The sequence below is a fragment of the Periophthalmus magnuspinnatus genome, chromosome 19 (genome assembly GCF_009829125.3).
Source record: "Periophthalmus magnuspinnatus isolate fPerMag1 chromosome 19, fPerMag1.2.pri, whole genome shotgun sequence".
In the NCBI taxonomy this organism is placed as follows: Eukaryota; Metazoa; Chordata; class Actinopteri; order Gobiiformes; family Gobiidae; genus Periophthalmus; species Periophthalmus magnuspinnatus.
In genome coordinates, this window is record NC_047144.1 from 26,023,674 (window position 1) to 26,048,414 (window position 24,741).

At 36.3% G+C, this 24,741-nt stretch overlaps 1 protein-coding gene across 1 annotated transcript in view; it reads left to right on the plus strand.

Moving 5' to 3' along the window:
- LOC117387811 (ras-related protein Rab-26) overlaps positions 1 to 24,741 on the plus strand; it is a 121,407-nt gene that overhangs the window by 65,727 nt on the left and 30,939 nt on the right. The window contains exon 5 of the mRNA XM_033985384.2: positions 5,282 to 5,334. Coding sequence (XP_033841275.1) covers positions 5,282 to 5,334 — 53 coding nt within the window. The remainder of the gene's footprint in view (positions 1 to 5,281; positions 5,335 to 24,741) is intronic.

Sequence of the window (24,741 nt, forward strand, 5' to 3'; positions counted from 1 at the left end):
ACTCACCGCAACAAATGTCTCAAAACTCGTGAAAGCACAATTTTCAGATTTGTACTTGTAAAATTACTAAGTTGTAAAACAATATTTGTAATGGTAAAAAAAAAAAAAATCTTATTTTCCCTTGTACAAATCAACATTTACACATTCAAACTTTTTGGAACAATTGTACCTTGATATTCAGAGCTCAAAGCATAACACAACAGGATAAACATGTGTGGATATAACTCTTATCTTAGCTGAAGTGATGAGACATCAAACTTAATTAATTCATAAAAAGCGTAACTATAGTTCAGATTTAATGTGGCCTGTTAAGTAGATTGGTATTAAATATTCTAGGGACATTTTGATCTGTTCCATATAGAATTAAATATTGCTGTTTTGGGGACATGTTGATGTGCAATTAAGAAGAAAATGTGTTATTTTAAGAACAAAAAATACACATTTGTTTTCACTATGACCATAACTTAACCATAACTAAGTAAATAATAATAAAATAAAGTAAATAACTCGATTACTAAAATAATTAATAGCTGCAGCCCTAATTTTAAATGTATCTTACTAGAGTTATATGCCTCTAGGTTATGCAATATGCCAACAAAATTATATCACGATTTCCTTGGAGCCAGATCACAATTTTGATTTTATCACAATTCATGTAGACTTTGTATTTTTACATTGCCTTAACTGCAATCAATAAAATAACTGCAATCATTTGCTTCACACTTCATTGCAATTGGTTAAATGTACCAGTAACTCACTCAGTGTCTTTAGCAGTCTACAGGAGGAGGGGGTGGAGAGCATAAATTCAACACAAAATTAGCCATTTTAATAAAATTGCAGATTGTCATTGCATGTTTAAAATGAGTACAATTACCTAAAAATCTACTTATTTACAATAACATGGCTGTGTAGTTTCTTTCCCGTCTTCAGTATAAGCTTGATTTAGCTTCCCTTTTGCAGTCCACTGTCTTGGATCGAGTCTTTGTGGCTATAATTGAATTACAAGAGCTTGGCCTGATGGCTGATAAGCTGACATCTCCCTGGCTCTGTCTCTTTACGCTTCTCTCACTTCTTGTTAATGTTTTCTTAGTGACAAAGGCAGAAGCACTCACGGTGATTACAACTCATTAAGCACCCTTCATAGACTAGTCTGGAGGAAATAAACAAGCGCCGAACTTCATATAAAACTGCAGCAAAAGCTACTGGTTAAATTGGGCTCAATTTTTCTGAAGTGTGAAATATGCATTTCAGAAAATATTCACATATTCACTCAATATATTGAGTGAATATATGCTGGTAATTAGTTTGTGCCTATTGACACTAGATCCAGCTGAGAAAATGACTTGGAATTGTCCACGTAGGTGTAATTGTCTTTCTAATGGCCAGCCTCGATGTGGGCTAAAAATACCAGAGGTGATTCTCCTGCTATACAGCTAATTACAACACTCATGCGTGCTGATGTTATCAGGTCTAACACAAACATTTGGATAATTAGCGTGATGGCTCAGCACTTCTACAGTTGAGTTAGAAAAGTTACGAAACATGGTGTCTGCAAACTCTAAAGAATCAGCGAAAATCTACCTGAGAGTCAAATTTGTTATTAACTTTATATTGTGCGTCAAGGAGCCTGTGTCAGATTACAGCTTGCATGAATCACTCCAAGCAGACGCAACAACATTCTGTGACTAATTAAGTTTAAATTTTCTCATTTAATTATACAGCCAATATGTTTACACGGCCTTGATGTTTTAAACAGAAAGATGAGAGCACATCCACAAACACCACACAAAAAATAAAGAAGAAAGAAATGTCACAAACAGCATCTTAAGTAATAGATGTGATAAAATAAAATAAAAAAGATAACTTTTACATCAGTAATTTTATGCTTTGATTCAAAATAAAAGGTAATCATACCTTTTGTATTTTCACAATGTGAACTTTTTAGAAATTTGCCTGAAAGTTAATTTTGTAAGATTTAGCTGAGCCCGTGCTAGCTCCAACCTAGCATCTATTGCTCTAATTGGTCTGAACTGGTCATGTGGTGTACGTTTTGTCTCACACGGTGGGCGGAGCTTAGCCAGTATTCAGGAAGGGATGCGGCAGAAAAGGTATTTTGTGGCCTTTTTACGCCAGTGAACGCAGGCCACTAAAAACAACACAATGCCATCTTTGGTTCATCATCCAGATCTTATCATACTTCCATGGTATTAAGTAGTGGATGTTTTCAGTACCTCTTATCAAGGTGACAAATGACATCCGCCTGAACACTGATGCAGGCAAAGTCTCAGTCTTGATCCTGTTAGATCTGAGTGCTGCCTTTGACACTGTGGATCATGGGATCCTCTTACAGAGTTTAGGGGACTGGGTGGGCATCTCTGGTACAGCACTAAACTAGTTCAAGTCCTATCTAGAAAACAGGAAGTACTTTGTTGAAATTGGAAAATGTGTCTCAGATAAAATGTCCTTGACCTGTGGGGTGCCCCAGGGGTCAATCCTGGGACCCCTGTTTTTCAATCTCTACATACTGCTCATCTTTGGCCCACAAAAACATAGAGAAAGTGTTAGCAGTCACCTCCAGTCTCTCTCTCTAAAACCTTCAAATCAGGCTAGAAATCTAGGGGTAATAATGGACTCAGACTTGAACTTTAACAGCCACATCAAATCAATAACATCTGCAGCTTTTTACCATCTAAAAACATGTCAAAAACCAAAGGGATATTGTCAAAACCAGACTTAGAGAGACTTATCCATGCATTTGTCTCCAGTAGATTAGACTACTGTAACGTCCTGCTCACTGGCCTCTCCAAACGAGCATTAAGACAGCAACAGTACATCGAGAACACTGCTTCTCGGGTCCTGACTAGAACCAGGAAGTACTTCACACATGTGTCCCGTGCTCAGGTCTCTGGCTCCTGTGGCTCAGAGAATACACTTTAAAGCAGCTCTGTGTGAACAAGTCTCTCAATGGACCAGCACCAAAGAACATCTCCCACATGCTGATTTGTTGTATTGTGATTTTAATGTCTTTCTTATTCTGTAAAGCTCTTTGAATTACTTTGTGCACAAATTGTGTAACACAAATAAACTTGCCTTGATACATTTTAACTTCTAAAACATGAGATGTGAGATACAATATGTTTCCTTTAATATAAACAAACTTTAAATTAAACAAATAATAATGAAAATAAATTCCTTCCTTCTTCCTCTATTCTCTTCCATTTTCATGTCTCATTTAATTATAATACTCAGCCATACTTGCACATAATGATTTCAGCAATTGCCAATGACACTAGTGATAAGTGTACGACCTCTGTACAAAATGATTGTTTCTTTTTGTGTACTTCCTGTGACACCTTTAGACATGTCGGATTAAAATGGGAGATGATTCATAATTCTGTTTTGTCAACCGCAGCTACAGCAGGAACCATGTTGGACAAAGCTACTTCTTTTTGTGTCATGATTCATCGCTGCCTTGAACAGTATAATTTTGGGTGTCAAGGATGTTCCATCAACACTTCCGTTTGCCGTCTTTGATAGTCCTCTTTCTGTTTGCATGTGGGCTTTCATTTCGTCAGTAGGCATATTGATTATTATACATGAGAAATGCAACATAGTTTGTATATGGCTCAGAAAAATATCAAAGTACTGAACTTGATTTTGTCTTCCTCTTAAATAGTTTACTAGTACACTGAAGACAGCACCAATGACTTAATGGGGGTTTGTTGGTGCTCTCAAGGACACCATAATTTACTATGTTTGCAGCACAGGGCTGTGCAGTGAATCAGATATTAATCAAGATCGAGATTCAGCCATTTACAATAGTCAATGATCAGTTTGGGTCTTTTAAACTGAGAGGTCTACAGCTAATCCTCTGTCCTCTGAGTTCAGATTTTTAGGTCAAATGGGAGTGATTAGAAGTCTGTTTTGTTTATGTTAAAGGTATTGATATTGATACCCATTTGTATGTGTTTAATAAAGCAAAATCAAATGTTATCAAATATCAGGATGGATCAATGAGGTAAAAAAACAACAACATTTTGATAACTTTTGTTTACCGTATTTTCCGGACTACAAGTCACACTTTTATTTTTTTCTTTTCATAGTTTGGTCAGTGATGTGACTTATACTCAGATACTCGGTGGCTCATATGTGGAATATAAGTCACATCTAAGTATATAATTTCCCATCTTCATTATGGTCACACTGACAACCTGACAACTGCATTTTTTTCTTTAGTATTATGGCTATTTTTACTTAGTCTCTGGAGTGACTTATAGTCCGAAAAATACGGTGTATCACCCAGCCCTTGCAATGTATGGATACAGAATGTATTTGAAGTCATGTGATTAATGTTAATTTGGAGATACTGCCTGTTCAGGACTTTACTGTTTGCTGCACCCGTTTGTTGCATAACAGGTGATGAGTTTAAAACCCATCACTGTGCACCCTATGAAAAAGTAGGTTGGCATCGCTATCTCTCACAACACTGTATACAATTTATTTATACAGGACTACTTGATAGACTATCTGAATATCTCACTTGCTTGTTGAACTTTGATACGGGAACTTTTAATACAAGATCTCATGATTGCAAGTCTAAAAACTTGCAGCAGCAGAACTGAGGTGGGGAAAAAAGCCTTTGAGTATCAAAAATGTATGTATATATATATATATATATATATATATATATATATATATATATATATATATATATATATATATATATATATATATATATATATATATATATATATATATATATATATATATATATATATATATATATATATATATATATATATATTCAGTAACATGCAAAATTGGATACTTTGGTGCGGTACCACAAATATATTCTAGTGACAAACATTTACAGTCACATCTGCACCTATCTTTTGTTTTTTTGTTTGTATTTTTCTGTATTTTAACAAGGCACTCATGAAAAGGAGAGTCTGAGTGCTCTCACTGGGTTCTTCCTATATAAATAAAGATAAAAAATAAATAAAAATACTAAAAAATACAGCTTTGTATCCATGCTGCCTATTGTATTGTATTGTATTGTATTGTATTGTATTGTGCGTCTTGGTTGTCCTTTGTCACGCTCTGAGTGACAGACAGATTTAACCAATCACCGTTCTGACTCTCAAAAGAAGCAGACAGCATTTGGCAACATGGAGCATAAGTGTGAATACATATTGGTAAAATCAAATTAGTTTTCTTGAAAAATCCAGATTTTTTTTTCCATATTTACCACCCATAACTTTAACCTTGTTTGTGTCCCCAGCTCTCCTACTGCTGTACGATGTCACCAACAAAAGATCTTTCGACAACATCCGGGTAAGCCTCTTTCTAGTTTTTAATATTTCCAGATATTTAGTGACATACTGTACTTGTTCTGTTGATGGATGATATTTGCATAGACTTGTCCATGTTCCCTGGCAACATTAGTGTAGAAATGCATGAAGTAAACTGTAAAGCAAGATAATGCATAGAAGATAGGAGCTCATTTTCCCCAATGGAACATATCATTTGAAGGTAACAAAGCTTAGCCCACTCCTACTGTGATTTTCTTGTCATTTCCGACTCCATTCCAGTCCCTTTGATTATGGAGCCGTTTAGAGCAGGGACAACTCAAAGAACCGCATTATAAAGAGTAAAGGGTCTGCAAAGTCTGTGAACTCTGCTGGATTTTTGTCAGCTTAACATATAGAAAGACTGTGTTTTTGTACCACCCACAACGTACTAGAAAAATAATACTAATAATAATTAAAAATAATTAATGTATAGAATTGAATTTACACAGGTGCTGCAAGATTGATCACACTTAAACCAAAATCAATATTTTAAGTATCGCTATACTGTGGTCCCTTGTTTATCGTGGGGTTATGTTCTAAAACTAACCCACAATAGGCGAAATCCACAAACTAATCAGCTTTATTTTTTACAATTATTCTATATATTTTGCAGCTGTAAAACCCCTCACCACACACTTTATACACTTTTTCTCAGACAAACATAATTTTCTCACATTTCTCTCTTGTTTAAACACTCAAAGTTTTACTTCTGCCTTGATATTGCATGATGCTGAACAAAGTGCACATTTGTTTGCTAGCCACAAAGCTGACCCAGCTTGTCTGGTAAGTAAAATAAATCTGGTCTGGTAAGTAAACAGTATAAACAAAAGTAGTGTCTAGGCTTTATTTAATTGTCTGGCTCCAACTTCATGATTATCATAGTTATCCTCTGCTTTTCAGATGGTTGTGATTAACATCTTACACAAGTCTAGGCATTACTGGCACAAATTAGAGCTTGTGTACCAATTTAAAGGGCCCATGTCACACTATTTTCTGATCTATGTCATAATGTTGTTTCCATCACAAATGAGTTGTGTTTTGTTTCACATTTTGTGTTTTGTTTCACCTTCATATTTAGGCTGTGTTCTTCTCTCAAACCTTCACTAGAATCATTTGGACTTGAAAACTACCACTTCATGACATCACAAGGTGGAACATAGCATTTTGACCTTTGGAGATATAGACAGACTAATAATAAAGGGTTACTTAAACATGTGTAAATAAAACAGAATACAACTTCAGGGGCGGTTTTGAGGAGGTAGCAAGAACATGGCTTAAAGCTCACAAGAGTCAAATTTGTGCAATATAGGACCTTTAGCTCTTGAGCACGTATAATCAAAATAGCAGCATTTTATCTTTCAATAACTGTTCCATGTCTTTGCTACTTGATATCTACCTGTGAAAAGCCTCGGCGTGCGTCACAGATGAGCTCATGTATTGTACACTAGGTCCTCGCTCTCCACGTGACTGCATCGGTTGTGCTGATTAGCGCAGATGCCCACTCGCAGGGGGGCCGAGTGGACAATCCACACGGACGGGGACCGTGTGGGCAGTGTACCCTGTGGAGAGGTCAAAGGGCACACCTGCTGTTCACTCCGCCAAGGCTCAACCCATGACACACACCGAGACAAAAGCTGCTCTCATTTGTTCTGCGTGTTAGTCCCACTGCGTGTTGGTGCAAAACACCAATATATTTAGATTGTCTTTTTGCTTAACATTCTACTTTTGGGAGTATTAGTTGTTACTTTATTTACTTCATTATGTCTGCATGATTAATCTCACATTATTATTATTATTATTATTATTAGTAGTAGTAGTAGTAGTAGTAGTAGTAGTAGTAGTAGTAGTAGTAGTAGTAGTAGTAGTAGTATCTGGCCAGTTCCTTGAATGCTTTTACCATATAATGTATGCATTTCTAACAGTTAAATAAGACATATAATGCTTTTGACTACTCTATTGTTATAATCTGACATTTGAGGATCATTACTATTTTATATTTTCTGCCATTTAAAATTCAAGTCATGTCGGCAGTGCATATAAATAGCTGCTACCTGTGCCTATGACCCAGCTGTCAGTCACAGCAGCCATTTGACTGCAGCTCCGGCCACTTCACATCAGTTGTTATTCTTCACAGCGCCACAGGCGGCATCACGCCATTGATGTGGTAATAAGGGTAGAAATGCAGGGCTGTGGGCTGTCCGGCAGCACACTGAAATAATGCTGTCAACTTTCACACTATGTGGTTCTGCTTTTCCCCTGAGCTGTGAGCTGAAGCCAAATAACATATCCTGTTTCAATTTGGTCTGCCATTCCTGCTCATACATATCACAGTATGTTATGAAACCGGCAGATAAACTGAAAAAACTCAAAACAACTTATACATAGTCATGTAACCCCTGAGGCTCACTTTATAGGCACATGGGAAGGTGTAGTCCACTGTGAATCCATTAGACACTCACCCTCAATGACAGGTAGATTAGCCAATCAGGTACACATCCGCCTGTACCAAAACAAATACAGCTGCTTACAGGGAAAAATAGAAAGGGAAAAAAAAAAAAACACAGAGGAGTGAAAAACATTGTAGATAAAACTTAATCTGAGTGAAGATAATTTTGATGATTTATGATCAATGAGCTTCTTTGTTACACGTGCATCACTGAAAAAACTCTGTGTCACTCTGTATAAAAATACAGAGATTCTGGGCTGTCAGGCAACACTACCAGTACACAACATTTTAATAGCACATTTAGATGAATGTTTTCTAGGCTCTAACCTCTGTAGCCATGACACCAGTGAAACTAAAGAAACTCACTAAACCAGTTTTTTCACTCCATATTGTGTAGCACGTAGTCAGTTTTGTTCTGTATTTTTCTTGTGTAATATAAAACAACTATTTAGCCTTAGTACTGATAAACTTTCAACAGCTTCTTCTGGCCCCTCGTTCAGCATCTTTAAATCTTATTGCTTTTAGTATATTATTTTTCTATCTTATTATTATTATTTAATATTATTATATTTCTATCTATAGTACTTTCATGGAACATTGTTGCTAATCAAGACCTGAATATGGAAACATCATTATGCAGCAAACAGGTAAACAACATTCTAAATCCCCAGAAGACGTAGGATTTACAATAAGCCTCATACCCGAGCTGAACGGATGCTCCCTAAGTACTGAGCTCTGTGATAGTAAAAGATGAGGACAGATCTGCAGTCACACTAGGATGTGCAGACATGCTCGCACATGTCTCCCATATTGATCAGCAGACCCCAGGCCACCTAGTAATCTTTAAATCATTACATCACTAAATGCTTCTCACAGGAGGCAGCCTTGTCTCGCCACAGCATCCGTCCACAGTAAAGTAAAAATCAATGGGATAAACTTGGTGTGTCAGCTGGCCCATGCCGGCAAAATGCGACGCCTGAAGTGGGAATTAGAGAAACATGAGTATTCAGGTGGAAGCATACATTTTTGTACTCCTAATATCACATGTTTTGCAGATACAGTTGTCCCTCACTATATCGTGGTTCATCTTTCGTGGTCTTGCTGTTTTGCTGATTTTGTGTGTGTGTAAATTTGCATGTTTTTTACAGTGTATGAACGTATATTGTGTCCTGCGTCCTGATTGGCTAAGGGACTGTAGACCATTGTCCATCAGTCTCCTCCGTGCCGTGTCTCCTGTACAGTACAGAATGTGTTCAGACAAATTTACATAAATGTTCGATCGCAGTGTGACCCTGTCGTTCAGCATTTATATCAATGACCTTCCAGATGTGTGCAAAGATGTAGATATCATCATGTACACAGATGATGCAGTCATCTACACACATGGAAAGGATGCGCAGCAAGTGGCCACCACATTATCTTCTGCTATGGACTAAATTGGTAACTGGCTTCAATTTTCATGTCTGACACTAAACATTAATAAAACAGTTAGTAAGTATTTACTAAAACTGACAGAATTAAAGATATGTCCAGCATCCTTGTTCCTTGTTAACGGAATAAAAATAAATATTGTAACAGAGACAAAGTATTTAGGGGTTCATCTGGACCAGATTTTGTCTTTCAAAAAGCAGATAAAAAGTACACAACTCAATCCGATACAACATTTCTTCCATAAGACACATGAGGAACAGCTTGACAGTATTTCAATGCCATTATGATCCCACATATGACCCCACACTGTGTGTCCTGCTGGTCTCAGGCCAATGAGAGCGGCTCAAACCTCTCAGATCCATCTATAATCTGGCATTAAAGGCACTTGATAAAAAAACTCATCATTATCACCACTGTAATATCCTAAGTAAATATAAAATGTTCAGTTATGACAATTTAATTTTGTATTCAAATCTAAGAAATGTATTCAAAATTATTAATAATGCAGCTCCATCTACACTGAAAAAATGTATTAAACTTTCTTCTGAACAAACTCCCCGATCCACTGAACAAAAAACTGCACAGTTCCAAACAGATCCTGGGCCTTTGCTCAGTCGCATTTTTGTTTCAAACCATCAGCTCCAGACTCTGAAACTGTCTGTAGATTTGAATCATGTTTACTAGAAATTTGAAAAAGTACATTTTAGATAATCAAATGTGTCCACATCAGTCTAATTAATTTGTATTATTTTGTCCTGCTAATGTCAATGATGAACTTATAATGTAATCATAATGAAATGTGTGTGTTAATGTGAGTTCAACTGCACAGGGACTGTGCAGGAAAGTAGCAGGAGCTCATCTCTTTTTTTTGTTAGATTGATGAATTTGTACATGGTCCCTGACAAAAAAGAATAAAGAAAGAAAGACTTTGAAGTGCTGTATGTCTGCAAGTTTCCTCCGCGACAAAACCCACAATGTCTATGAAACGTTCTGCACCGACAAATTTCAGAAACACTTTGGATTTAAATGTGTTTCTCTGCACAGAGAGGCGCCTCTGTTGATACCGCTGGAGCAAAGACACGTGAACAACACATTTAAAGTGATCATCGAGCAGGCAGGTTATAATATATGAAGGTTTGAACTTTGAGAGTGTTTAAACAAGAGAGAAATGTGAGAAAATGTTAATGCCTGTGTGAGAAAAGTGTATAGAGTGTGAGGGATTTTACAGCTGCAAAACATATAGAATGATTGTAAAAAAGCTGGTTGCTTATTGCGGGTTATTTTTAGAATGTCAGCCCCAGGATAAACGATTAAGAAACATCGGTTGCCCCATATATCTGGCCGATATGTGAACTTTTTAGCGTATGGGCTATCGGCCTTAAATCTCCCACAGGCTGTTTAAAGGTTGAAATATAGTGACTGAAGGCTTCTAAATACACAAAATTTATGAACCAAGTATATTATATATGAAAATCAGAAATGGTTTATTCTTTTATGACATTTTGATTTCATAATTCCATTGTCTTTGTTATAAAAGGTCTTTTCATATGTGTTTTAGAGTGTGCATAGTCCAGACGATTATGATTATCAAAATATGATAACAACTTTTTTTTAATACTGTTGACTAGTTGCAATCAGTTGATTAATCACTGCAGCCCTGATTGGTAAATTTCATCCAAAAAATATTCTTACTTGGTTTGGTAGGATAGTTTCTGTTGTAAATGTTTATCATAGTTTTTAGGTTTGTGAAGAAAAGTTTAAAAATCCTACTATCCTGTTATCAATACATAAAATTCCATCCAAAATATAGAGACAATTTATACACAAGGAACATGAGTTTAAACATTAATTTAACCAATTAAATTAATGCCATGTATTTTATTTACTACTGTGTGCATTAGTTGAGCTATGGCTATGCTATTTTCACAGTATGGTTTCTAGGTAACAATTACATGATAGCGACAGAAGCTCCGTTGATTGGAGTGATTGTCCACTGATCCGAACGTTGGTGGATCCCACTCTCCATATACACATCTTTGGGAGAACAGTCAGATCCACTGACCCACAGGTTGGCAGTGTGATTCCAGCTGCCACAGATGGATGCTGTCATTGTGTCCTTGAGCAAGACAATTAACCCACCTCGCCCCCAGTGTCTGTGTACACTGGAATGTATATGTGAATGATGTAAAGCGCTTTGAGTGCCTTGAAGGCGGAAAAGTGCTATATAAAAATGTGACCATTTACCATATGTCCTCTAGCTTTCAGGGGGCTCTAAGATTAATTTGTCTCTGGGGCCCCCGACAGTGGATGCCTCCTGGCTCAGCTATTGGTGATTCACATTTGACACATTATGACTCTGCTCTCAATACCTTGACCAGTTGTATTTGTGTTTATTTGAACAACATCAGACTGAAAACATCCAGAATCTCTCAACTACCACAGTCAAAAGAACAAAACACAAACATATAAGGGGAGGGTCAAGATTTTTTAAATTCTAGAAATTTCTAATTCGTTTCGGATGGATTTTAATGTGTTCCACAGTTGGTGACAGTGGGCTTACATTTACATTATGTCGGGTCCTTACACCAGTGTAAACACATAGCTGTCCTCACCTCTTCCCGACTCAAAAACAAATGCAGCAGCAGCAGATATTTTGCTACTATAGATATAAAATAAATGTAATTGTTTTAGAGGGATATTTAAGGTGCTGTAAACACACGCCAGCCCTGTTTGCAATAAAACCTGATATATTATTTTCAATATAAATGTATGGGCTCTTGGGGGCCCTCTGGTGGTCTTGGGGGCCTAAGCAGATGCTTAGTCTGCCTATAGGCTGGGCTGGCCCTGCATATGTCACGATTACTGTCCATGTCCAAACAGGAAGCAAAATTATAAACAAAACATTATAAAGATGCCAACATGAAAGTAGTAGGCTAAACTTTCATCTACACTTTAAGAACATAATATGATTGTGAAGTAGAAGCATTCAGTGCCAACTAGATTTTACAAACACAAATACTACACTGAAAATGACATCTACCCATTTTACTTTTTTCAAAATCTCAGAATTGGAAAGCCTCTGTAACATTCAGAAGATAATTCATATTTTATTAAATCAGTGTATATTCAATAAAAGTGGTATGTTTCAACATTTCTATTAACATATATACAGCCATATATTCTAGAAATGTCCTCTAGATCAGTCAGTATGTCCAAGGCTGGCTCAATCTATTCATTCATTTTACCATTTAACAGCCACACATTCAAGTGTAGATTAATTTCAGAAGCAAAACACTAGAAAAAGAAGAAGTGAAATAGCAAAACATACTGAACAAAAGTCTTGAAAAACAGATAATAATTGACACTAAAACTAATATTGAAACTAGATAGTAATTTAACCAAGTAATGATACTAAAACTTTTTTATTTTTTATTTATTTTTATTTTTTTTATTACAACTGGATAAAATTTGACCTTTCCTGAACAGTTTCATCTTGAGTTAAGTCAGTCATGTAAGACCCCATGGTATAATAAACAAATACTATTATTTTTTAGAGATGCACAATAATATCGGTCACCGATATTGGCATTAACATCATGACATCACACCGATAATTTTGATAATAAATATTTTTCACAGATAATTGATTTGATGATTAGAGGCCCAAAATACACTGATAATAATAATAATAATAATAATAATAATAATAATAATAATAATAATTATTATTATTATTATTATTATTATTATTATTATTATTATTATTATTATTATTATTATTATTATTATTATTATTATTATTAGGCCTCCTTAAAACTGCGTCCGGAGCATGGAAAATGGAAATTATCAAGTAGTAAACACGCTCCGACATGGTAATGAGTGGTATCAAAAATTATTACTTGACAAGCTATAATTGTCACCAAAGACCCCGAGAAAAAATTACGAAAGACGACTCAGTAGCGCCACCTCAAACTTTGATTTTCATGGGGGCAATGGGAGCCCGACTCAGAAAAAAGTCAACGTAAAAATCCAAAACTCACATCAAAAAATAGAACATGTCAGGACATGACAAAAATGATATTATGGCCCCGCCCTAAAATGTACAGGAAGTCGGCCATATTGAATCAAACCCAGGAATGACAAAAGTGCACACCCTCGCATTCAGGACATCTCCTAACACAGTTTTCATTACAACCACAAATTTGGCCAATTCCCACTAAACCCATGATATTCCAAAAATCGCAATTTTTTGAATATTTCAATAAAATATTTCTCTTTTACAAATTTTTTCTTGGGAAAACGCTATTACAGCGTTTATGCACATTTGTAAGCTGAACGCAATGATATGCAAATCGTGGCACTATTTTGCAAAATGGCTCTCTAACGCGTTCTTAAAATTTCATTTTCAAAAATTCATAGGAGACAATCGATTTGTCGTGGACTTGTGAAAAAATTCACAGGGGCCTTATTTGTGATTGGGCACAATGTGAGAAAGTCACATGACTGTAGCTGTTATGGTTTAGGAGAAAAATAATGGGTGGAAAAAAAAATTCCATTATTAGGCCCGAGCCTGGGACAACGTCCCGGCGAGGGACTCATTAAAACCGCGTCCGGACATGGAAAATGGCAAAAATCAAGTAGCAAACACGCCCCGACATGCCACTGAGTGGCGTCAAAAATTAGAACTCGACGAGCTCTAATTGTCACTGAAGACCCCGAAAAAAAGTAACGAAAGACGACTCGGTAGCGCCACCTCAAACTTTGATTTTCATGGGGCCAAAGGTAGCCCGACTCGGAAAAAAGTCAACGTAAAAATCTGAAACTCATATAAAAAAATAGAACATGTCGGGACATGACAAAAATGATATTATGGCCTCGCCCTAAAATGTACAGGAAGTCGGCCATATTGGATCAGACCCAGGAATGACAAAAGTCATGACATTTACTCCTCACACAGTTTTCATCACAAACACTTCAAATTTGGCCAATTCCCACTAAACCCATGTGTGATTAAAGATTATCAATTACATTTTGAATATGACTTTGGGTGTGGTCAGAGTGATTTTTCAACAAAATCGCAATTTTTTAAATATTTCAATAAAATATTTCTCTTTCCCACATTTTTTGTTGGAAAAACGCTAATACAGCGTTTATGCATATTTGTGAGCTGAACGCAATGATATGCAAATCTAGGCACTCTCTCACAAAGTGGCTCTCTAGCGCCCTCTTCAAATTTAATTTTCAAAAATTCATAAAAGACAATCGATTTGTTGTGGTCTTATGAAAAAAATCACAGGGGCCTTATTTGTGATGGGGCAAAATGTGAGAAAGTCACATGACTGTAGCTGTTATGGTTTAGGAGAAAAATAATGGGTGGAAAAAAATGTCCATTATTCTTTTTCTTATTATTATTATTATTTTGGTGGCCGGATTGAAGCCATTTTGACCCCCTGAACGTTAACGAAAAGTAAATTTTATTGCACCTAAAATTCAAGGTTGACTTTTTATTTTGACGTTCAAAAAAATTAACGTGTCAAAATTACTCAATAGCGCCACCTCAAAATCAAAATACAGTATGGCAATGAGAGGCCTTTTTCATCACAGACAAATGAAATTTGGTACAAACATTGAACATGTCAAGACAAGCAAAAAATTATATTATGACTTCACCCTAAACCCTACAGGAAGTCGGTCATTGTGGGCAGAACCCATTTTTTCAAAATTGTAACCCTCACATTTGAATTTATTACACTGTGAATTTTTATTCAAGAAAATTTGACAAAATTAACTAGGTCCATGTGGGATTAGAAGCTCCTCCGACGGCTCCTCTGGGATGTGAACAGTCCGTCCTGTGACCAAACATCCATCAATGACCAAAACCCCTGAAAAACAAACTTCTATGAGCACAACTAAAGTTTGAAATAACAGTACTGGAGTATACAGTTTTGGTTACTCTTCCCACTGTGAGGAAGTCTATAAGCACAGATGTGTAGTACTCAGTTACATTTTACTTTTTTAAGCAACTGTATCTTTACTCCTACTTAAGTAATATTTATTTTGAAGTAACAGTAAACAAGTGTTTATGTTGACGATATGAAATGATCTGAACATTTGTGTTCCTTGCACCGCTCTTCAGTAGTAGTTTCCCCAAATACTTCATATAAATACTCTTTGCTACTTGACAAATTTCTTGGGTTACTCTTAATGTGATTAATACAATTTGTGGCCAACTCGGACATCAAGGGAGCAACATTTGGCTCTCACAGTTAGCTAATAAGAACTAACATTAAACAGAATATATTAAATTTTTTGTGCATAAATTAAATGTCTAAATGTAGGTAAAGTATAGTTAAAAAAAGTAAAGTCATCCGACCTGGGACATAATGAGAACTGAAGTGGTTGAACTTGAGGCCCATTGAGTTCAAGTTCTGCTGAAAAACAAATGAAGAATTAGCCGATTAGCTTGATGCTATTAGCTAGTTAGCTTAGCTTCTCTCTCCGAGTGCAGAGAGAAAATAGCAGAAAATCGGAATTTAGGGGCTTATATTCTACTATTAGCAACCATGGAGTATATCTGGTTAACATGACAGCGGTTAGCTTGTTAGGCCCGAGCCAGGGACATCGTCCCGGCGAGGGACTCAATAAAACCGTGTCCGGACATGAAAAATGGCAAGAATCAAGTAGTAAACACGCCCCGACATGCCACTGAGTGGTATCAAAAATTAGAACTCCACGAGCTCTAATTATCACTGAAGACCCCGAGAAAAAAATAACGAAAGACAACTTGGTAGCGCCCCCTCAAACTTTCATTTTCTTTGGGCCAATGGTAGCCCGACCTGGAAAAAAGTCAACGTAAAAATCTGAAACTTGTATAAAAAAAAATAGAACATGTCAGGAAATGACAAAACTGATATTATTGCCCCACCCTAAAATGTACAGAAAGTCGGCCATATTGGATCAAACCCGGAATTGACAAAAGCACACACCCTCGCATTCAGGACATCTCCTTGCACAGTTTTCATCACAAACAATTCAAAATTGGCTAAAACCCACTAAACTAATGTGCAATGAAAGATTATCAATTGTCTTTTAAATATGACTTTGGGTGTGGTCATGGTGAATTTTCAACAAAATAGCAATTTCTGGAAAATTTCAGAAAAAAAAAAAAAGTTACTTTCACATAGTTTTTGTTGGGAAAAGGCTAATAGAGCATTTATGCACATTTGCAAACTGAACGTAATGATATGCAAATCATATCTTTATCTCACAAAATGGCCTCTTCAACTTTCATTTTCAAAAATTCATAGAAGACAATCGAGTTGTCGTGGACCTGTGAAAAAATTCACAGGGGCCTTATTTGTGATGGGGCACAACGTAAGAAACTTAGATGACTATAGCTTTTATTATTTAGGAGAAAAATTTCCATAATTATTATTACTTATATACTTACCGCTTTGACCCCCTGAATGTTCACGAAAAGTCAATTTTATTGGACCCAAAATTCAAGTTTGGCGAAAAATTAATTATTTTGATGTTCACAAAAATTATTCTTTCAAAATGACTCAATAGCGCCACCTCAAAAACAAAAAATACATTACAGCAATGAGAGGCCTTTTTTTATCATAGACAAATGAAATTTGGTACAAACATAGAACATTATGTTATGACCCCACCCTAAACCCTACAGGAAGTCGGCCATTGTGGCCCGAATGCAATTTTTTCAAAATTTTACCTCTCACATTTAAATTTTTTACACTGTGAATTTTAATTTAAGAAACTTGCAAACGGGAAAAAATGAACTAGACCCATGTGGGATTATAGGCAACTGATTTGGAATTTTCTACATCAAAAAATGTGGATGTAGCCAGCCTGTAAATAAAAAAGCAATTTTTTGAAGATCTAAATTGCGCGTAACTCAAACTCGCAGTATCCTATTTCCCGGCATTAATGTACATTTTGTGAAAAATGTTGATCTGAACGTAATGATATACAATTTGCATAGGTCATTGCATTACTCCACAGCGCCCCTTGAACTTTTGAATGAGACCCAAAAAAATTTTGTCCAAAAATTTTGTCAAAAAACATTTTAAATTTGGCATGGACATCCCTATTGCCATACTGAACAAAAAAGTTAATGAGAACATACCTCTATTTGCAACCATGTTACCGTGGTAACATAATAAATGTGTCATTGAAATGAATAGGGTTCAGAGTGCTGGACTTTGTTGTAGACTAAATAGATGCTCTACACTAATCCAGCTATGGCCTAAAATTCAAGAATGGTGAACATTTTAGAATTTTCATCTGCTAAAAAATGTATGCTTCAAAACGATTCAATAGCACCACCTTAAAATCAAAATACATTACGGCAATGAAAGGCCTTTTCACCATAGACAAATGAAATTTGGTACAAACATAGCACATATCAAGACAAGCAAAAATGTATATTATGACCCCACCCTGAACCCCACAGGATGTCGGCCATTGTGGGTGGAATCCCATTTTTTCAAAATTTTCACTCTCATATTTGAATTTTTTACGCCGTGGATTTTCATTCAAGAAACTTGCAAAAATCAAAATGATCAAAATGAACTAGATCCATGTGGGATTATAGGCTACTCTCTTGATTTTTTTAAGTCATAAAATGAAGGTGTAACCAGCCTGCAAAGAAAAAAGATGTTTTTTGAAGTTTTAAATGGCCCGTAACTCAAACATGCAGTGTCCTATTTCCCGGCATTAATATACGTTTTGTTCAAAATCTTGTTCTGAATGCAATGATATACAATTTACGTGGGTCAGACATATTTCTCCACAGCGCCCCCTTGAACTTTTGAATAGGACCAAAAAAATTACTTTATCAAAAACATTTGAAATTTGCCATGGACATCTGGCTTGACAAACTGAACAAAAAAGCCAATGAGAACATACCTCTATCTGCAACCATGTTACCGTGGTAACATAATAAATGTGTCATTGAAATACATGGGGTTCAGAGTACTGGACTTTGTTGTAGACTGAATAGATGGTCTACACCAGGGGTGTCGAACACATTTTCACCGAGGGCCACATCAGCAAAATGGCTGTCCTCAAAGGGCCAGATGTAAAATAGATGTAACTACTTTTTTTAACTTGTTAATTAACTGTTTCTGTATTTATTACTTATTCAAGTTTCTAATATTGGATGTTAATTTGCATAGATGTAAAAATATGGCTGTGTAATGAGATATCTCTTGATAAAATGACATGTTAAGACCATCATACCTTTTAATTTACCATGTTGAGGTTCACATAAAATGATGTGGAGGGCCACATTTGGCCCCCGGGCCTTGAGTTTGACACATGTGCTCTACACTAATTTAACTATGGCCTAAAATTCAAGATTGGCGACAAATTTTGTATTTTCATGTGAAAAAAAATTTATGTTGCAAAATTACTCGCGGCACGTCAAAAATCAAAATACATTACGGCAATGAGAGACCTCTTTCATCGTAGACAAATAAAATTTGATACAAACATAGAACATGTGAAGGCAAATAAAAAATGATATTATGACTTCACCCTAAACCCTACAGTAAGTCAGCGATTGTGGGCGGAACTCATTCTTTTCAAAATTTTAACTCTCACGTTTGAATTTTTTACGCCATGGATGTTCATTCAAGAAACTTGCAAATTGGTCAAAATGAACTAGACCCGTGTGGGATTATAGGCTACTCTTTGGATTTTGTCATAAGAATCATAAAATGTGGGTGTGGCCAACACGCAAACAAAAATGGCGTTTTTTTTCAAGTATTTACTTGCACTTAACTCAAAAATGCAGTGTCCTGTAAACCGGCATTAATATACATTTTGGTCACACTGATGATCTGAACCTAATGATATACAATTTACATAACTGAGACAATCCATTGCTCCACAGCACCCCCTTGAAATTTTAAAGGGGATCCAAAAAATGTTACTTTGTCAAAAACATTTGAAATTTGGCATGGACATCCGTATTCTCATACTGAACAAAAAAAGCCAATGAGAACATACCTCTTTTTGAACACTATATTGAACACATATATATCTGGAGTGACACACACCAAGAGTACACCAATATCTTACCCACACAGTTTTAGATTCACATTGAAACCCTCTCAAAAAAATTTTCCTAATGGGATGGCTGCAGCATAAAAGGCTTTGTGATAAACAAACAAAACAGTTGAATGGAGGGAGACAATTGTTCTACAAGGTCTTTGCTTTTGCCAGACAAAAAAAATTAATGACACCAAATTACTCTCCAGCTCTCAGCTTGTTTACAGCTTTCATTTACATAATGCCTGTGCCTCGCTTCCACTTTTCCAGTCAAATATTCAAATTGTCAAATAAGGTTAGCTTTTTATTAATTCAAATGATGTTGTTTCAGCTTTCATTTTCCACCAATATATCAAAGGACTGATGTACATTCTTATCTAACTAAAATCTTAGACAACGATTTTAGTTTTTTTTTAGGTCTCCACTTTTTTTTTTTTAATTAACATTTTTTTCAAATATCATTGTATCATTAGCATAGAATTATCAGCAGTTAAATGCCAAAAGAAACACTCATTATTAGAGATAGAAAAAAAACAAACATCGCTTAGCACTGTAATGTCCACCACAGCGGCTTTGCTCTGTTGTTTATCCACAACCACAATGTCCGAAGGGGTTTCCCACCTTGATGTTTCCAGTCTGTACTCTGCACAGATGTTTCTGTACACTATGCCCACTACTTGGTTATGCCACTCCATGTATGGTTTCCCTGCAGCATCTTACACCCTGCTGTCTTGTCCAGTGGTAGATCTGGGCCTCTATCTCTCCAGTGCCCAAGGCCTGCTCCTGTGCTATCCTTCAGACCAGCTCTCGGTAGGCTTTCTTGATAGGAGCCACTTCAGTTATGTTCCAGTGGTACATCTCATGTCCTTCCATGATGGTCACCTCTTCCTCTGTGCTCCACTGTCTGAGACATTCTCTGAGCACGTCATCTGTTGGGGCCTTGTTCTTGATGTACTTATGGATCTTGGATGTTTCATCCTGGACTGTGGCTCTCACACTCACGAGTCCTCGACCTCCTTCCTTACGGCTTGTGTGCAGTCTCAGGGTGCTGGATTTGGGATGAACCCCTCCATGCATGGTCAGGATGTGTGTATGTTCTTTTTTGCCAGCTTGTGATCCCTGCTGAGTATCTGATTACTGACAGAGTGAAGCTATTTATTGTCTGGGTTTTGTTCTGTCATTGAGCTGACTCCTTGGAAGTATTTGTCTGTGGCTGCTTTCCTTTGTCACCAGCTATACTTCTCAAGCCCGAATGGCATTCCTATGTCTAATGTCTCATTCTTAGCGTACAGTTTGATGTCATCCATGTCGAGTAGCATTGTCATAGGTATTCTTTTAATCGCAGGGCGGGGATTCAAACCCAGGACCCCGTGTGAAAGTTGGACTTACCAGTTGAGCTAGACAGCTATGAGTGTGTATACAGCTAAAAGTGTTTACATACACTTTATAAAAAGACACAGAAGAAGAATAGTAGAAGTACAGATGTTATTTTATATTATAAAAGTGATATACAAATTTACTTTTAATACTTTTAATAAAGTCATCTGAATCTGAATTACTTAGTTATATTCACCTTATTCTGGAAGTTGCTGTGGGCACCGTCATTGTCATTAGGGCTGTATTATTTTGAATGGGCTTGCCAGTATCGGCAGCAAATTAATTCTCAGAGAATCAAAGCATCGTTGACTTGTTGGTGCACAAGTACATTGAACATTTTACATAAAGGAACCTACTTTATATCAGATTTTAGCAGCAAAACCTTTCCCAAATTGAATTGAAATGAATGGGATTCCCACTTAACCAGAAGTGCCACCACAAACAAAGCACAGTTTACACACATTTACACACATTTACACTAAAAGTGGGCCGGGCGGAATAAGGTCATTAATGGCCCCACACATTGGCAAACAAAATTAGACTTTGTTGTTTATTGTCTTATTATAAATTCAAAAATATTACACTGGTAAAAATGACTAAAATGAATGATTAAAGCTCCTATATGACACAAAATGGACTCTTGTGGACTCTGAAGGCATGTTCTAATATAGTGTCCTCCTAAAAAACAGACCTGGAGTTGTGTTTTGTTTCATTCACACATTTATTTTTTATTTATTTTATTTATTTATTTAAAAGGGACAGTGCACATTAATAAACACCAGTAAAAAATACACGTGTAAATGTGCCGAAGTTAGCTGCACAGCTAATTTTCATTCGCATTCCCTCAACATCTAAAATGGAACAAGAGACAGGACAACACAAACAACAATCAAACAACTCCACAGATCACAAAAGTGCCTATTTATAAAGTGCATATGTGGCTAAAGTGCTTCCAGTAATTTTGAAGTGTTCTGATAAATAAGTAAATTTAGTTTAATTTAGTTTAGTTTAGTTTAGTTCAGTCCAGATGTGTTAGTTGTCTCCTGCTGGTCAGAGACGACCAAGACACTGGAGTTTACAGAGCGCCCTCAGGTCCTAAAACATTCATACATATATACATATTTACATATTAACAGTAAAAAACAGTAACAGCATAAATTGCCGGCTACATGTATGCGGTGCATGCCTACTTGCGTACATGTACGCATGCACGGCACAGCAACAACAACAGTAAAATATGAGTCTGTTCAGACAATCATGGTAATGCTGCATATGGATATGTATCATGTACATGAGGTCTGAACAGCTCTAATGGGAGCAATGTTAATTAGATTTGAGCCATTTTTTAAGGTGAGTTTTAAAGGTGTTATACGTAGAGGACTCTCTTATTGTGTGAGGGAAGTGAGGGATGTTATTCCAGATGTTACAGCCTCTAACTGAGAGGACTGACTGTGCGAAGGTGGTACGTCTATAAGGAACTGCACAATCACCTCTAGTAGTCACCCTGGTATTCCTGCCAGTGGTAGGTTTTTGTTTAATGAATTCATGTAGTGGTGGTGGTGTGAGTCCATGGAGGATTTTGTATATTGTACAAGCATACTTAAAGTGTTTGAATTTGACAGTGGTGATATGAAATTGATTTCTTAGCAAAGATTTTTAGTCCTCTTTTATACAGTGATTCAATCTAAGTTTAAGTAACACTTTATCTTTTTTGACAACTTATGAGTCTGTCTACATCTCCAAAGCTCAAATTTCTCTGTTCCACCTTGTAGTCATGTAGTGAGAGGTTTCACATTTACAGCTACATTTTACCTTTAGTTCAGTAGAGATTGCCAATTCCAGGGCTGAACTCATCCAAATGATTCTAGTGAAGGTGTATGGAGTTTAAAAACACAGTGAAGGACTTCCTGTATTACCATATGACATCACGTGTCATATGGTATGACGGGTCATCAAGTGGAACAGAGTGTTTTCTGTTTGAGAGTGTGCAGTTTTTTTTTCTTAAACATATGTGAATGAAACAAAATACAACTATGGGTTTGTTGGTAATGAGGAAACTACATTATAACCTAGATCAGAAAACAGTCTAATATGGGCCCTTTAAATATAGGCTTTAGTGTATACTCCACAAACTGTAGATGAAATTATCAAATAAAAATCATTTGCCCCACTATAGTTTCAACAAACTCTATGAGAAAAACCTGTGAATAGTCTTGAAATATAGTAATATATTTTTTCAATGCATATTTGGGTTCATCTATGAATAACACAGCTAGCAAAATACTAATTTGTTCTCTTGCTACAATAGTAATTTCACACAAAGGCTGAATCACTTTTTAATTTCCAGTTAGCAACGTTATTAAGTATTATCACTCAAATTTCAGCTGGCCACAAAGCTACATATTTCCATTCACACTCTAACTCTAACTTTTAATTTACTCTGGCTAATAGGAGTCTGTCATTCCTCCTCTAGTCACTTTGAAAGATGAAACTGTCTCTCTGCCCTCCTTGTTTTGTTTCACTCTCATTCTTCAGACAGAGCCGGACAGGGCTATCCAACCGTCTCATCGAGTCTCTCCAGGCTTCTGTTCTGGCTTCCACTTTTACTTATTAGTAACTTGACTTAAATGAAATGCTCTATCAGTCCTTCAGTATGACAGTTTGAACTGCACTGTGAGTTTGTTGTTGAAAATATACTCATTGTCAACTTTTGTACAGTAAAGCTTGGAGTAAATTGAATGTGAAAATGATGTTATAAAGATCCTGAAGACTTAAAATCCACTGTACTTGTAAGTGTGAATTAATTTTAGCATCCTAAATATTCACCGTGGTGACTTTGTAAATACTTTTCACAACTCTCAAAGACCATGGCGGAATTTTGTCTTGACGGTAAAGGTAACAACAACTACCATGCTAAGATACATTTCCTGTTTCTCTGACAATAAAATGCTTTGTCATTAGATGCAGACAGCGCACAGTTGATTTGTTTTGACCTCAAGAGTTGGTTATACTATACAGTGATCCCTCGCTATATCGCTGTTCACCTTTTGCGGTCTCGCTGTTTCGCAGATTTTTTTAGTGCAATTTTACATGCTTTTTTTTACAGTGTATGAACGTGCATTGTGTTCTGCGTCCTGATTGGCTAAGGGACTGTAGACCGTTGTCCGTCAGTCTCCTGCCGTGTCTCCTGTACCGTACAGAGTGTGTTCAGACAAATATACATAAATGTTGGATCGACACTACAGTGGAGCAGCACCAGGACGGAAGGAAAGAACTGTGAAATACGCCTGAGTCACTATTAATCAATTAAACAAGAGAGAAATGTGAGAAAATGTTAATGTCTGTGAGAAAAGTGTATAAAGTGTGTGGTGAGGGGTTTTACAGCTGCAAAACATATAATAATTGTAAAAAATAAAGCTGATTACTTCATGGATTTCGCCTATTGCCGGTAATAAACGAGGGACCACTGTATATCTGTTCTGGGCCAAGACAAATTTTGCTCTAATACAGCAGGAAAAATCAGGTACAGGCTCTTCTGTTTCTTTAACCCCCTGTAAGACCCTGAGAAAGTTTTGTGGTGGATTTTTGTTAAATCTGGAGGATTATTTCAGTTCAACCTGGATTAGCTTGGATAGAATTATACAAAAGATTGTACAACGGCAGTAAATTGTAACTCTGTGTTAAAAATCCTTTTAAGAGTACAGGCTTGCACTTCTAGTTGCATAATGCATAAATAATATGCTGTTCAGGCATGGAGTTTGAAGTGGCTCATCTTGTAAACTACTATGGCCATTTCATTTCATTTCTATGTTCATTAGGTAAGCACTGACAGACCCATGAAAAGGATAGTCTGATTACTCTCATTGGGCTCTCCCTGTATAAATAAATAAACACAATCCATTCACTTCAGATCAAACTGCTACCATGAATACGTTTTTACAAAAGGCACAACCAACAGGTGCTGAATATCTTTAATATTTGCCTCACAATTCAAATTAGAAAACATAAACAGAAACAAAGCTTTATTGCAATGACGAGCGAACAAAATTCACAAATTAGGAA